General features: G+C 35.3%; 1 protein-coding gene across 8 annotated transcripts in view; it reads right to left on the bottom strand.

Moving 5' to 3' along the window:
* Nucleotides 1-15,454, bottom strand: part of EPC1 (enhancer of polycomb 1) — a 112,949-nt gene that overhangs the window by 20,683 nt on the left and 76,812 nt on the right. For all 8 annotated transcript variants that reach the window (XR_013172318.1, XM_077152207.1, XM_077152219.1 and 5 more), the window contains one exon: nt 12,204-12,363. Coding sequence is in view for 7 of the 8 variants with exons in the window: in XM_077152207.1 (XP_077008322.1) it covers nt 12,204-12,363 (160 nt within the window). In the remaining variant the exon portion in view is untranslated. The remainder of the gene's footprint in view (nt 1-12,203; nt 12,364-15,454) is intronic.

Raw genomic sequence — 15,454 nt, 5'->3', positions numbered from 1 at the left:
TCCAGATCTGTGTTGCCCATTATGGTAACACCAGCCATGTGTGTATAGTTATATTAAAATGAAACAAAATTAAAATTTCAGTTCTACCATTGCATTACCCACATTTCAAATAGCCACATGTGGCTAGTGCCTGCCATACAAGACAGCACAGATTATAGAACATTTCCATCATCACATAAATTTCTATTAAAGAGTGCTGATCTTGATACTCCAGAAAGCCAAACTGATATGGACTGACTGGTAATGTTCTGCTACCTTCTGAATGGTAAAATTTGTATTTTATACATTTTTAGGGTTTCATTTATGCATTACTTTGGTGTTCCCCAGTATAAAATCTATTTTTTTTTTAGCGTCAATCAAGTCACATGTCAAATCACAACAGCAAAGCTTAATTACTCATAAAAAAAAGCTCACCTAATATCATTCTACTTTTGCCTCATCAAAATACATTTGACAAACCTGATAGCTTCCTCTTGACTTCTTTTAAATTTCGTGTGAAAACATCTAAATCTTAAATATGAAAGAACCAAATCTTGCTCAGAATTATAATAGGAAAATCTTAGGGAAAAGCTAACATATAAGAATCTACTTTAGGATTTCATTTGCTCAAATTCCAAAAAATGTTAGTCATTGGTAGGCACATTCTAAGGAACCTAACAGATTTGCAAACAAACAAACAAACAAACAACACAGTCAATGACATTAATATGCAACTTAGTGTCAGCCAAACCCCTCTAGCTTCCGACTGAACAGCTCAAACCTGAACAGGTAAAACTGTAACATATTTATCACGATCCTAGAAATAGGAGCATCTTCAGATTAAGCAGAAATCAGAGTCTAAAGAAATACAAGTAAACAGGTTAGCACTTCAAATTAAGTTCTGTTAATTAAGATGAAATCTACCTAGTTAATAATTGCTAAATAATAGAAACCATACTATTGAAACTTACTCCTTTTAAAATATTCTGATAAGCGCAAACCCAGACAGATAACATGGTTTAACAAATACAGTATATTATGTGATATATGGAGATATAAGAAAAAGTGTAATATAAAATAAATCTAGGGCGGGCAACGTTAGCTCAGTGGCAGAGTTCTCGCCTGCCAAGCTGGAGAACCGGGTTTGATTCCCAGTGCCTGCTCATGTAAAAAAATAATAATAAATAAATAAATGTAAGTGAAAGGACAAAACAATACCCATATATCGATTAGATTATTTTTAAAGGAGATAAAAGTAGTATAAACCACACTACCTGCCAAGCACACAGAGTCTAGTAATAGAAACAAACATAAAGGTCTGAATAATAAGTGCATGGGTGGGTAAGCACAGGAAAGAAATTGTGAAAGGATATTTGGGTCCATGAAATGCCATAAAATATGGAAAGGGAAAAGAATATAATTCCTGATTGAAAAGAAGGCACACTATCCAAGGTTGAGAAAGAATTTCTCAGCCCAGAAATGGTAGGTTTCAACTCAAGCACTCTGAATGACTGGTAATACCTCCTTGAAAAGCTGTTGAAATAAATTCTGAGCAGTAGAAAAGACTGGCTATAATAGATTAGTGATATTTACTATGGGGAGGTAGGTATTTGACATTCTTATTTCAGACCTAAGAAAACGCAAAGATAACACTGGCTACTAGGATCATGAAATTCTTTAACACCTTTTTGTTTAAAAGCTACACAGCTTGGAGTCACTTCTGCAATGTACTTGGGGACAAAAAATGAAGAAGCCCAGTTCTATGGTTGATGCCACAGATTTTTCTGTCAAAAAGTACGACCAGAAAGAATGTATGCTGTGGAATGGTATGAAAGCAGGCAAAGGGAAGAAGAAAATGCAGTATTTTAGAATCAAGGCTTATAGTTTTCTGCTCCAGTCCTGGAATCAGTCATTTCTCTTGATTCCTGATTTCTTTTAGCAGGGAATAGATCAGAGAATGGGTGCTATGTATGTTCACTGATCCTAACTATCTCTGCCTCTTAGCATTTTCAGCAGACAGAACTAGAAACACATCTACCTAATTAAATATCTATCTACACACACACACCACAAAATGTACATCAAGACTTGTTTTTTTTTAAAGGTTTCCTTTTGAGAACTATCAGGAGAGCTCTGAGACCCCAAGTGATACCTTAATTTTACAAGGGAAAAGGCGAAAAGGAAGAATTGTTCTTGTCTTTTCTGGGCAGCACAGTTTTGTCCTAAGAAAGCCCTAACTGTATAATTTAGAAGTCCTAAAGATCACCAATCAAAAGAGAAACAACTTACCCTCTGGATCAGATGATACTGAGCAGCACCCAGTGAAAGAGCTTAGAAGGCACCTATGATCTGGAACTAAAGAGGGGGATTAATGGCCTTGATAAGAGTTCTGACTAGGATAAAAGGGAAAAAATTATGACCTCCTTTCCAAACCAGCCGAAGACAAGAACAAGGCAGAATAGGGATTTTTCAAACTAACATTCAGTGAAATGTTAATAGGTAACATCATGTAATAAATAAATTTGGAAAATGCTGGGTTAAAATAAAAAAATAATAATAATCCACAAAACTTCCCAGAGCCTATAAATATGAACTCATGCACTAGGGGCCTGGAGGAAGAAAGAAAAATATAATATGTAGTAATTTCCAAACATGTTTGAACATGGCCTTTTTAGGGAAAACTAATTATCATTTCAAATTCTCCAAGGAATACTTTGTGAAACATTAGTTTAGGAGCTTTACGAATTAGAAATTAGGGGAACTGAAATGAACCACTCCATATACATATAGTTTCTAAGGAATCTGAGGCAATGTACCTTTGATAAAGCTCTTTACTAGACCACCTAGCAGTCAAGGATTAATTTTACCTTTGCAGAAATTTCAACTACCATCAGTTTTTCCTCATTTAATGTAGCATTAAAAACCTATGCCAAAAATCAATTGTGGTTGGGAAGATGGAAGAGTAGGGTTGGCTGGGTTCATCTCTGCTTCATGGAACAAGAAGAAAAGAGACAGAAAATATAAGTGGGACTGCAGTCCTGGGAGGTGAGTGATCAAATGAGGGTCTTCAGAATTCCATGGGGAGGACATGGATAAGAGAAGTGGGGAGACTAGGACAGGGAGAGGAGGGTGATTCTGTTCTGCCATGACCCCACTGGGGGCAGGCAGTGGTGCAAAGGGAAGTGCAGATCTGATAGAGTGGACCATCCCTCCCCTCCAGTCTGCACAAGCAGCTGGTTGGGGAGACCTCTCTATGTTGCTATGCAGCCAGCATGTGGGGAACCCAGGGGCACGTCCAGTTGCCCACTATGAAAAGCTGTGTGTGCCAGGAGCTGGAACTGGTCGCCCCACCACGTGCTGCAATTAACTGTCCCACTAGGTGTTGTGAATAGCGTATATGCTGGGTTCTGGGATCACCTGCCCTACCAGGCATTGTGATCAGCTGCCACTCAGGCTGAAACTGGCACACCTGCTGCCATGTGCCGGGAACATTCCCCCCATGCATGCCATCTCGCCCCCCCCCACAGCTGGGGAGAAGCTGGCCTGGGGAAGATGCGGCTCAAAAGCACCATCTTCTGGGAAGAAGTGGTAAGTGAAATCATCCAAACTCCCTATCTGGCTAGATTTTATTATTTTTTATTTTAATTTTAAAAAATTTTGATGAAGGATACTACAGACCAAATTACAAATTACTACAGACACACAACAGCAAATGTGAAGATGTGGAAGGAAGAATAAGTGAGCTAGAAGACAGAACTGAACTAGAGTGCACAAAAGAACAAAAGGCAAGAAAGATGGAAAAAACAGCACTGGGTATCAGGGGAATGATGGACAACAAAAGGCTTACAAATGCAAGAATAACTGATATGAGCCACGGTGGCTCAGCAGATAAGAATGCTTGCCTGCCATGCCAGAGGACCCGGGTTCAATTTCCGGTACCTGCCCATGTAAAAAAAAAAAAGAGAATAACTGATGTTCCAGAATGAGAAGAGTAAAGGGCTCAGAAGGTTAGTTGAAGATATAATCGGAGAAAACTTTCCAACCCTTATAAAAGATAAATATGCAAATCAGAGGTCCAGTGAACCCAAAATAGAATAACTCCAAATAGGCCAAGACACATTTACTAATCAGACTGCCAAATGTTGAAGAGAAGCAGAAAGTCCTGAAAGGAGCATGAGAAAAGCGATGTACTACAAACAAGGGACATTAAGACTGAGTTCAGACAACTCAATGGTACCATGGAAGCAAGAAGGTAGTGGTATGAATTAGACTTAATAGACATATATAGATTGTTATAACCTCAAACACCAGGATATATATTCTTCTCTAGTACACAGGGACCATTCTTCAGGATAGGTCATATGCTGGGACACAAAACAGGTCTCTACAAATCTACTAAAACTGAACTTATCCAAAGCATTCTGACCACAATGTAATGAAGCTGGAACCAGAACTTTCACAAATACATGGCAATTAAATAACACATTCTTCAATAATCAGTGGGTCAAAAAAGAAATTGCTAGAAAAACTGGTAAATATTTGGAGAGAAATGATAATGAGAAAACAACATATCAGAACTTATAGGATGCAGCAAAGGCAGTGCTGAAAGGGAAATTTATTGCCCTAAATGCCTGTATTAAAAAAACAAGAATGAGCAAAAATGGTGGACTTAGCTGGTTACTTGGAGAAATTAGAGAACAACAAATTAAGCTCAAAGAAAACAGATGAAGAATCAAAGCAGAAATAAACTGGAGAACAACAACAAAAAAACCCCAGGAAGAATCAACATAACCAAAACTTGGTTTTTAGAGAGAATCATTAAAATCAATGGACACCTAGCAAGGCTGACAAAGATAAACAGAAAGGGGACTCAAATAAACAAAATCAGAAATGGGGATGTGAGGTCAATACCACGGATCCTGAAGAAATTTTAAAAATCATAAGAGAATACCAGGAACAACTATATGCCAACAAATTAGACAACTTAGATGAAATGGCCAAATTCCTTGAAATACAAAAACTACCTATATGACTTGAGAAGAAATAGAAGATCTAAACAAACCAATCACAAGTAAAGAGATTCAATCAGTCATCAAAAATCTTCTTCAAAAGAAAAGCCCAGGCCCAGATGGCTTCATAGGGGAATTTTATCAAACATTCCAAAAAGAACTAACACCAATCCTGCCCAAACTCTTCCCAAAAACTGAGGAAAAAGGAACACTCATTTTACAAAGCTAACATCACTCTAATACCAAAACCAGATAAAGATACTACAAGAAAGGAACACTATAAGCCAATCTCCCTAATGAACATAGATGCAAAATTTCTCAACAAAATATTAGCATATCAAATCCAATGACACATTAAAAGAATTATATATCATGACTAAGTGGGGCTTATACCAGGAATGCAAGGGTGGCTCAACACAAGAAAATCAAGCAATGTAATACAGCACATTAACAAACTGAAAGGGAAAAATCATATGATCAAATCGATTGATACTGAAAAAAGCATTTGACAAAATTCAGCAGTTTCCTTATAAAAACAGTTCAAAAGATTGGAATCGAAAGAAACTTCCTTCATGTCATAAAAGACACATATGAAAAACGCACAGCCAGCATCATACTTAACGGTGAGAGATTGGTAGCACTGCCCCTAAGATAGGGAATGAGAAAGGGATGTCCACTGTCACTACTATTATTCAACATTGCCCTAGAAGTCCTAGCTAGAGCAATAAGGCAGGAGAAAGGAATAAAAAACATCCAAATAGGAAAGGAAGAAGTAGAACTTTCAGTATTTGCAGATGGCAAGATCCTATACTTGGAAAACCCTGAGAAATCTAAGATGAAGCTACTTGAACTAATAAATTCAGCAAAGTGCTGGGATAAAAGATTGATGCACAAAATCAGTAATGTTTCTATACACAAAGTGATGACCTATCTGAGGAAATTATTAAGGAAAAAATTCCATTCAAAATAGCAACCAAAAGAATCAAGCACCTAGGAGTAGGCTTAACCAGGCATGTCAAGATCTTTTACACAGAAAACTACAAAAAATGCTGAAAGAAATAAAATTAAAAAAAAAAAAGACCTAAATAGATGGAAAGATATTACATGCTCACAGACAGGAAAGTTGAATTTTGTTAAGACATCAATTCTACCCAAATTGATCTACAGATTTGATGCAATACCAATTAATACCCCAGTAACCTATTTTTAAGACTTGAAAAATACAGGTATCAAATTTGTTTGGAAGAGAAAGAGACCTCAAATAGCTGAAGGTATCCTAAAAAAGAGGAGCAAAGTGGGAGGACTAACACTTTCACTTTCTGACTTTAGGGCTCACTATAAAGCCACAGTGGTCAAAACAGCATGTTGCTGGCACAAAAAAGTATCAATCAATGGAATTGAATCGAGACTGCGAGACAGACCAAATCAAGACTGCAAGACAGACCACCAAATCTATGGTCAGCTGATCTTCAAGAAGGCCCACAAATCCACTGAACTGGGACAGAATAGTCTTTTCAATAAAAGGGCATGGGAGAACCGGATATTAGTAACCAAAAGAATGAAAGAGGACCCCTACCTTACATCCTCTACAAAAATTAATTCAAAATGGATTAAATACCTAAATGTAAGAGCCAGTACCATGAAACTCCCAGAGGGAAACATCTTTAAGACCTAGTAATAGGGGTTAGCTTCTTAAACTTTACACCCAAAGCACAAGCAATGAAAGAAAAAATAGATAAATGGGAATTCCTTCAGTGTCTCAAAGGACTTGGTCGAAAAGGGGAAGAGGCAGCCACCTTCATGTGAGAAAATATCTGGAAGGCTTGATATCCTGTGTACATCAAGAAATTACACAACTCAACAACAAAAGAACAAACAACCCAATGACAAAATGGCAAAGGATATGAATAGACACTTTCTGAAGAGCAAATACAAATGATGTGCCAGTTTGAAGCTTTTATATACCCCAGAAAAGTCATGTTTTAATCCTGATCCAATCTTGTGGGGACAGACCTACCGTTTAGGTTAGAAACTTTTGGCTGGGTTGTTTCCATGGAGATGTGACACACCCAACTGTGGGTGTGACTTCTGATTAGATGGAGATGTGATTCCACCCATTCAAGGTAGGTCTTGATTAGTTTACTAGAATCCTTAAGGACATAATGCTGAGTAAAATAAGTCATACACAAAAGGATAAATATTGTATGATTTTGCTATTATGACTCTGATAAAGGTAATTTCAGAAGTTTACACTGTAAAATATATAGCACACTTAATGGTACACAGAAGCTAGAGATGGGGGAAAGGTTACCCAAGGAGACTGAACTTAAATGGAAGGGAATGGATAGAAGTGATGGTAACTAATTAGTGGGGTTATAAACAACACTGCCATATTGAAGGTGAATACGATTGAAAGGGGATGTGTAGTGTCATATACCCCACTGATTAAATCTACAATTATAAATAAATTCTTGCATGAACTACCCCAAAGGTTTGATGATGTAATAAGTGTTGATAATAGAGGGGTATAGGAGGAAAACTAAAATTGTATGCTATGGCCAATAGTTAACAGGAAGACATCAACAGTATCACAGCACTACCAGGGGTAAATAATTAGGGGGAGAGGGACAAGAGATAGGGAGAACTTTTGATTTGATATTTGGTGAGGCTGTGCTTGTCAGTTCTTTGTCTCTATAGACCAATGAAAGCTGTTTAAAACTGAGAGTCCTGCTCACTATACAACCAAGTGAGGACACTGTAATATATGGTCTAGCTTTTTTGGACATTATCCATAATACCCAATACATGGAAGGTGCTGAAGGGTATAATGACTGAGAAGCAGAATGGTGAACCATGATAGTATATACATGTGTGTGTGTGCACGCGCGTGATGGAATACTGTGTGGCTACAAAAAGGAAGAACATCAAGAGGCATACAATAAACTCTTTTTTATAGAATACTGGAAGTTTCAGCCATGTAACGAAGCAAGAAAAGAAATTAAAAGGTATAGATATTGGAAAAGAAAAAACTTTCTCTGTTTGCAGACTATAACTGTGATTGTCTACACAAAAAACCCCAAAGAATCAATAAACACTTCCTAGAAAAATTCAGTAAGGTCAAATGATACAAGATTAACATACAATTCAATTATATTTCTATATACTAACAATGAATAAGTGAAAGCCAAAATCAAAAATGAAATAATATCACTGTCGATGTCCCAGAAAAATGAAATGTTCAGGTATAAATCTAACAGAACATGTACAGGATCTGAATGATGATCATAAAGTATCAAATGAAAGAAATCAAAGGAGTCATACTTGGAGAGTCATACTATCATGTTCATGGATTGGATAACTAACCATAGTAAAGAATCCAATTTTCCCTATATTTTATCTACAGATTTTAAAAAATCTTATCAAAATCTCAGCAAGTTCATTGTAGTCATAGAGAAGTTTATTCTAAAATTTAAATGGGTAAGGAAAGGCCCAAGAATAGCCAAAATAATTTTGAAAAAGATTAATATTTGGACATATCACTTTCCCTGATGTCAAGCATTATTATATAGCTGAAGTCATCAAGACAGTGATACTGTCTTGGGACACATGCAGGTATCAATGGAGTAGAACAGTGAATAAAGAACCTGGAAACAGATCCACAATTAATTCTGACCAAGAAAAAAAAGCAATTCAATGGAGAAGGGTTAGCTTTTAAAATAAATGGTGCTGGAGCAATTTGATATCCATAAGCAAAAAAATGAACACTGACCTAAGCCCTATACTTTATGCACAAAGTAACTCAAAATTTCACGGACTTAAATGTAAAACGTAAAATTTCTAGAAAATGTGTGAGAAAATATTTGGGACCTAGGACTTGGCAGAGTTCTTAGACTTGACACCAAAAGCATGATTCATAAGAGGAAAAAAATGATAAACTGTACCTCAACAAAATTAAAGACCTTTGCTTTGAGAAAGACTCTATTATTCAAAGGACAAAAAGACAAATTACAATCTGAGAGAAAGTGTTTGCAAATCACATATCTGACAAAGACCTTGTGCCTAGACTATATATATAAAACCCCTCAAAACTCAACATTAAATAACCCAAACAATCCAATTAGAAAATGGGCAAAAGAAATATCTAAATATTTCACCAAAGAGGATATACAGATGACAAATAAACACATGAAAATGTTTGTTATCTGTTAGAGAAATGCAAATAAAAAATACAAGATAAAGCTATATACTTATTAGAATATCAAAAATGAAAAATAGTAATAAGACCAAATGTTGGCACGGATGCAGAGAAACTGGACACATACTTTGCTCATGGGAATGTAAAATGGTACAGTTGCTCTGGTAAAGAAACAGTTTGGCTATTTCTGTCAAAGCTAAAAATTGAGTTAGCATATGACTCAGCAATTGCCTTCATGTATATTCATCCCCAAGAAAAAAAACTTAGGTTCACTCAAAAAACTTACACATGAATCTTCATAACAGCTTTATATGTAACAGCCTTAAAATGGAAACTACCCAAATGTCCATCAATAGGTGAATGGGTAAACGAACTGTGGAGCATCTATATCATGGAATACTTCTCAGCAGTAAAAAGGAATGAACTACTGATGCACGTGACAACCTGGATGAACCTCAAGGATATTATGTCAAGTGAAAAAAGCTAATTGCAAAAAGATAAATACTGCATAATACCATGTATGTAACATTCATGAACTAACAAAATTATAGAGATAGAGAACAGATTAGAGGCTGCCAGGAGTTAGGGAGGGAAGACTGACTATAAAGGACTCAACAAGAGGGAGTCTTGTATATTGATTGTAGTGGCGATTATGCAAGTCTACCCATGTAATAAAACTGCAGAAAGCTACAAACACACGCACACACAAGTGTACATATAACTGGTGAAATCTGAACCAGCTCTATGGATTATTCATTTTGATATTCTACTATAATGTGCAAGAAGCTAATTCTGGGAAAGGCTGAGGAAAGGATGCATGGGTCTTCTCTGCATTTCTTTGCAGCCTCCCATGAATCTATAATTATTCAAAATAAAAACTAAACGGGCGGGCCGCGGTGGCTCAGCGGGCAAAGTGCTTGCCTGCTATGCCGGAGGACCTCGGTTCGATTCCCGGCCCCAGCCCATGTACCAAAAACGGAGAAACAGAATACAATAAAACAAGCAAATGTTTAAAAGATGTTTCCCTTTCTTCCTTCCTTCCTTCCTTCTATCCTTCCTTCCTTCTCTCTGTCTTTCCTTTAAAAAAAAAAAAAAAAAAAAAAACTAAACTAATTTAACTACACTATCTTCATTAATACGCCAAATGTATATATCCTTTCAAAGAAAAGATACCTCATTTTGTACTGATTAAAAGTCTTCCCCCAAATAAGTTACAATTCTATTACCATTTTAATACTATCATTTGATTACAACGTCAGCAAAATCAATTCCTTCTTCAATGCAGTACCTTCTGAATTTCGACATATCCAATTCAGTATTTCCAATAAAGTGTTTTGTGCATTTTGATGATCAATTAGTATTAAGGCATGTATTTAATTTTTTTTCTGATAATGATAATGTAAATTGATTAATGTAATTTCATTTTACTTAATCTTGTTTTAAACTAAAGGCATGCATTTGTAAGATATTATATATAGCCCAGGGCTATGGAACAGACTGTGGATCTAGTTGACATATATAGAGATCAGATATATAACTTCAGATCCACTTGACATGATTTCGCAGACCACAACTTTTTAGGTACTAATAGCTATAAAATTCATTTAGAATGCTTGCACCTACCTTATATGTAATTCAGCATGTGAGTGGGCAAGTATATATATGCCATTTAATTTGGTTTACTTCAACATAATTCTTAGTAAATTAGAGAAATAATTATTCTAAAAGAAATCAATAAGGTGAGGTGCATATTACAACTAAAGATGAAAACACAAATTAAAAATTTCACAATAACAATATAGCAACGATAAGATCCAATATGGAATCCACAAAACCTAAAATACCTACAATCTGACACTTTACAGAAAGTCTGCCAATCCCTGACTATCAAGAAGTTTTAATACTATTAATATTATCCCTGAAAAGGAAGAAAGCCATTTCTTCATTTGAGGCATATTCTTCATCCTATTTGTCTAAAGCAATGTAAGATGCCATGCTGGCAGGTTCTTTGTTTAGCTTCCTGGGTAAAGACTGGTATCTACCTTCATCTTCCTTAACCAGCCCAGAAAAGGGATTGACAAGGCAATCACCCATAAACAGAAGTGCTGTCAGGTCCAGGTGTTTTGCTACGAGGTTTTCAGTTTCATTAAAATTGTTTGCCTTCCCGGCCAGGAGTTGCCCCAGCTGCTGCTCCCAGCTAAGATATATTGTGTAATTATCCAGTATACCTACTTTTTCCTGCAAAATGCTAATTATGTCAATTGGGAGATAGCTACAGATTGGTTGCTTGGGTGGATTTATTAGGTGCTCCACCCTCCTTTAATCTTCTTGGGAGATTAATTTTTCCTGAGGAAGACTTCAAATAAAAAAAGAAACAAACAAAAAAACTGTTTGCCTTCTCAAAGTGAGGTTATATTTTTGGTTTTACAGTTCCCAATTTCCAAGAAGTAATTTGTTTATTCTTATTTCAAACCTGTAACTGTGAGAAGCACACTTTCTTTCACACTTTTGATTAGAGTTTGTAGAAAAAGAAAGGAAATCCCAAGAAATGGAACATGTGCATTGACCTGAGAGAACTCCAGCTGCTAGTGGACTTCTCTTATCCCACATATGCTCATTTGCTCAAAGGATTGTCACATATTATTTGCTTCATATTTGGGCTTTGATTCCCTTATGCAAATTTTGTTTATCTTGGAGTCTCTAATTGCATTTCTTTTTCCTTGATGACAGAAATATGTCTTCACCTTAACTTGTTCCATTTATTAATTAAACTGTTGTTGAAAGGAAAAAAGATCACATGTTGGGATTAAACTGGAAACCTAGGATAATAAATTCTATCTTTTTTATCAGGCAGACAGAAGTCTCCAACAAACACCATTTTAAAAGTTGAAAATGGGTGCTAATAACTCAAGTCAATGAAACAGGTAATGAAAATGGCTTTGATCAGTTAATATTTGTTAAGAGTTATACAAGTAGACAATAAAAACAGAAAATGTAATAATTAAAAAGTAAATACTTACGCTGTATGTGAATGAGCTGCTTTGGCATCTTAAATTCCCCAGGATATATAGACTCATAGTAAGCAATATTGCTTTCTGCCTCTGGGACTGGTATAACCATATTATCCCTCTTCTCGCCATAAACCTGCTGTGCTGAAATAGCCCGCTGAAGATGATGTTCCTAAAAGGAGAGAAAACAGGTTAAAGTTATATAACTAAATAGCAAACAGAATGCACAGTCTTCTGAAGTTTTTATTCATTTGCTTTTTAAACAGAGGAATTTTAATACATTGTGAAATGAAGATACTAACAAATACAGCTTGGAGTAAAAACATTTTAAGTAGACATGAGATGATTTTGTTGGATGCACTGAATATATATTCACTTTAAGAAAAGGTACTACACGAAAACTGGCAAACAGTCCTATTATATAAAGACATCTTCAAAAGTTGACTAAAACTGCTACTTAAAGTTCACATTTTACAAATGAGATTCAGAGAAAAAGGGTTAAAACATTTGCACTTATCATATAAAAAAAGTCCTTCAGTCTGTGGATAGAGAACATTTTATTCATTTTAATCTCCTATTCATATAGTGCTTTGTACATTTAGAGTGCTTTCATACAAATCAATTACATGATCTTTTCAAAGAAGAGTAGAGATTATTAGCTCTATTTTTAGTTGACAAAACTGACACAGATTCAAACCTTTGTCTTTTGTCTAATGTAATAAATGAATTTCTAGAACCATTTTTAAATAGCAGTAGAGAAAGTTTAAGGGTTATCTGGATTAGACTCCAACTCTAAAACTTAAAACAGTTGTGTAACTCCTGGCAAGATACTTCCTCTCCTCTAAATCTCCACTGCCTCCTCTAAAAGGAAAATGTAATCTACTTTATAGGGTTGGTTAGAGATTCAAGCAATTAAATGTGTAGAAAATGATTATTATATTGCCTGGCAAACAACAGGTGATCAAAATAAACTTCGGTTTCGTTACCAGGAAGATTTTACCAGTTTGTGATAACATCAGCCACCATAAAGTATTTGTTCTCACACAGCCCCACAACACTAAATTTTGTATAAACAAACTAGTTTTTTAAGATAGAAAATACAAGCTGGAAAACATTCAAAATATCCAAGTTGAAAATGAAAAGTGCTAGTCCTTATTGACAACTCCTGCAAATATTTAAGTACATATAAACATACACACAAGTTTCTTTGTTTTTAAGTTCACTTATGGGATCCTACTATTCAACATATAAAGCTTTATCCTTAGCTTTGGCTCATTTAATATATCCTGAAGATCTTCCCATTCTGATACTTCTACTACATTCTTGATAACCAAAGGGATGTGTCAGAACTTATTTAACTAAACACAAACTGATCAGAGGAAAAAAAAACTGGAAATAACCTAAATGCTTAAGCCCCTCCCCAAATCCTACAAAAATTACCCTTGTACTATGATATGCAGATATCTGTAAACTCCTGAAAGCCTCTATAGGACAATTAAAAATGGAAGTGCTCAAAGCACATATGAGGTTGAAACATACAACATCATTCCTGGGAGTAACTTTTTCTTAATAGTCATTCAGAATTTTTAAATCTTCACTCATCTTTTTATTTTATGGGTAATTTCTTTACAAATGATGGTTATGCTCCCCCATCCAGATACTGCTCTTTGTTCATTTTCAAAAGTATTGCTTTCTTTTTCTCATTATGTTTAGCTACTTGAATTATTTTCTTTTTAATATTAAGGAAATTATACCAATGTAATAATTTTTTTCCTGGAGTTTTTTGACTTCTGATTTTATTTTTTCCAAACAGGAAAGTTCTATTATAAGTGAAAATTTTAAATCTTTTCCTTTATGGCTTGGTTTGATCATGCTTAATAAGAAAGAGGCATAAATTGTATAATCACAAACTATGGTGTGTGAAAACTGTTTTCTTTTCTGTAACTCAATTTGATCTTTGAATCTAAGTATACACATTGTCTAAAAACTCTTGGGAGCTGGTAGAAACTGTTTCTATGTGTGTGAGTGGGGGAGGCTGGCAGAGAGGCAATAGTGACTGACAACTAATTTACTGTCATATCAACAGGTCCTCACTCCACTAATACAGGCCCAACTTTAGGACCCTAAATGGGAAGTAGACATACTCGTCTACTCTCACATACCTTGAAATGTCAAGGGAGATTTTCTTTGACCTATCCCCACCACAAACACACACTGTAAGTTTGAATATTTTTGTAATAAAAAGTTGGATAAAGAAAAATAGGTTACCAAGGGGCAGAGATGTATATACTATATAGCAAATGAGCTAAAGTACTTCAAAGTCTTAAGACCATCTCAACAACTAAGATCACTAAAATCCATACTATTCCTACCTGTCCCCCTGTCCCCCTTCCATGTATATTTGAGGACCCTAAAACTGAAAGGAGATTAGAGAAGGAGAGGGACAGGAGCATGGCAAGTGAGGGAGAAAGTAACAGATTCATGTGCTGAGGTGGTTAACACCAGATCATGCAATCTTATGGGTCATGTTAAAGATTTGTCATTTTTCTCAGAGCAATAATGACTGAAGGGTTTGAAAAGATCACCCTGGCTGCTGTGTAGAAAATGGACCATATTCTATAAAATGGATCAAATGGTTCATAATAATAGTTAATGACATAAAAATCATCAATGTATCCAGGTAAAGGTATGATTGTTGTTTTAAGAGAAAAAGACAATTGAATATACCTATATACAAGAAAGTCTAAAGTAGATGAATATATGTCTATATAAACATATATTTATATTTTAAGAAAATCAATCATTTTCCCTACTATACTCCTTTATCCCCTTTTTCCTGCTTGATGTTTTTTTTGTAGCACTTACAATCTTTTGACATGCCATGTAGTTTGTCTACTGTTATCTCCCCTCTCTCCCCACCCTTGGTCCCAATCTAAGCATCATAAGGGCAGGGATTTTTTGTCTATTTTGTTCACTGCTATATCCTCACCCTAAAACAGTGCTGGGCACAAAGCATGGAGTTAAGCATTCGTTGACTGAATGAATTAATGTTTCTATGTATATATTTGTATGGATGTATATATTGTGAATACACACAAATACATATACTACAAATACATCAGAGTTTCAAAGTATATATTCAAGAAGTTAACAGATTATTTCTGGTTGGTACAAATTTGAAATTCTCTTCTGTATTTTTATTGGCCACATTAGACAAAAATATTTGAGTACATTTCATGAAATGATTTTCTAAAACAATGGTA

Source organism: Tamandua tetradactyla, chromosome 1 (assembly GCF_023851605.1).
Source record: "Tamandua tetradactyla isolate mTamTet1 chromosome 1, mTamTet1.pri, whole genome shotgun sequence".
NCBI lineage: Eukaryota > Metazoa > Chordata > Mammalia > Pilosa > Myrmecophagidae > Tamandua > Tamandua tetradactyla.
The sequence above is the reverse complement of the archived record's forward strand: the minus strand, read 5'-3'. Positions and strand labels throughout refer to the sequence as shown.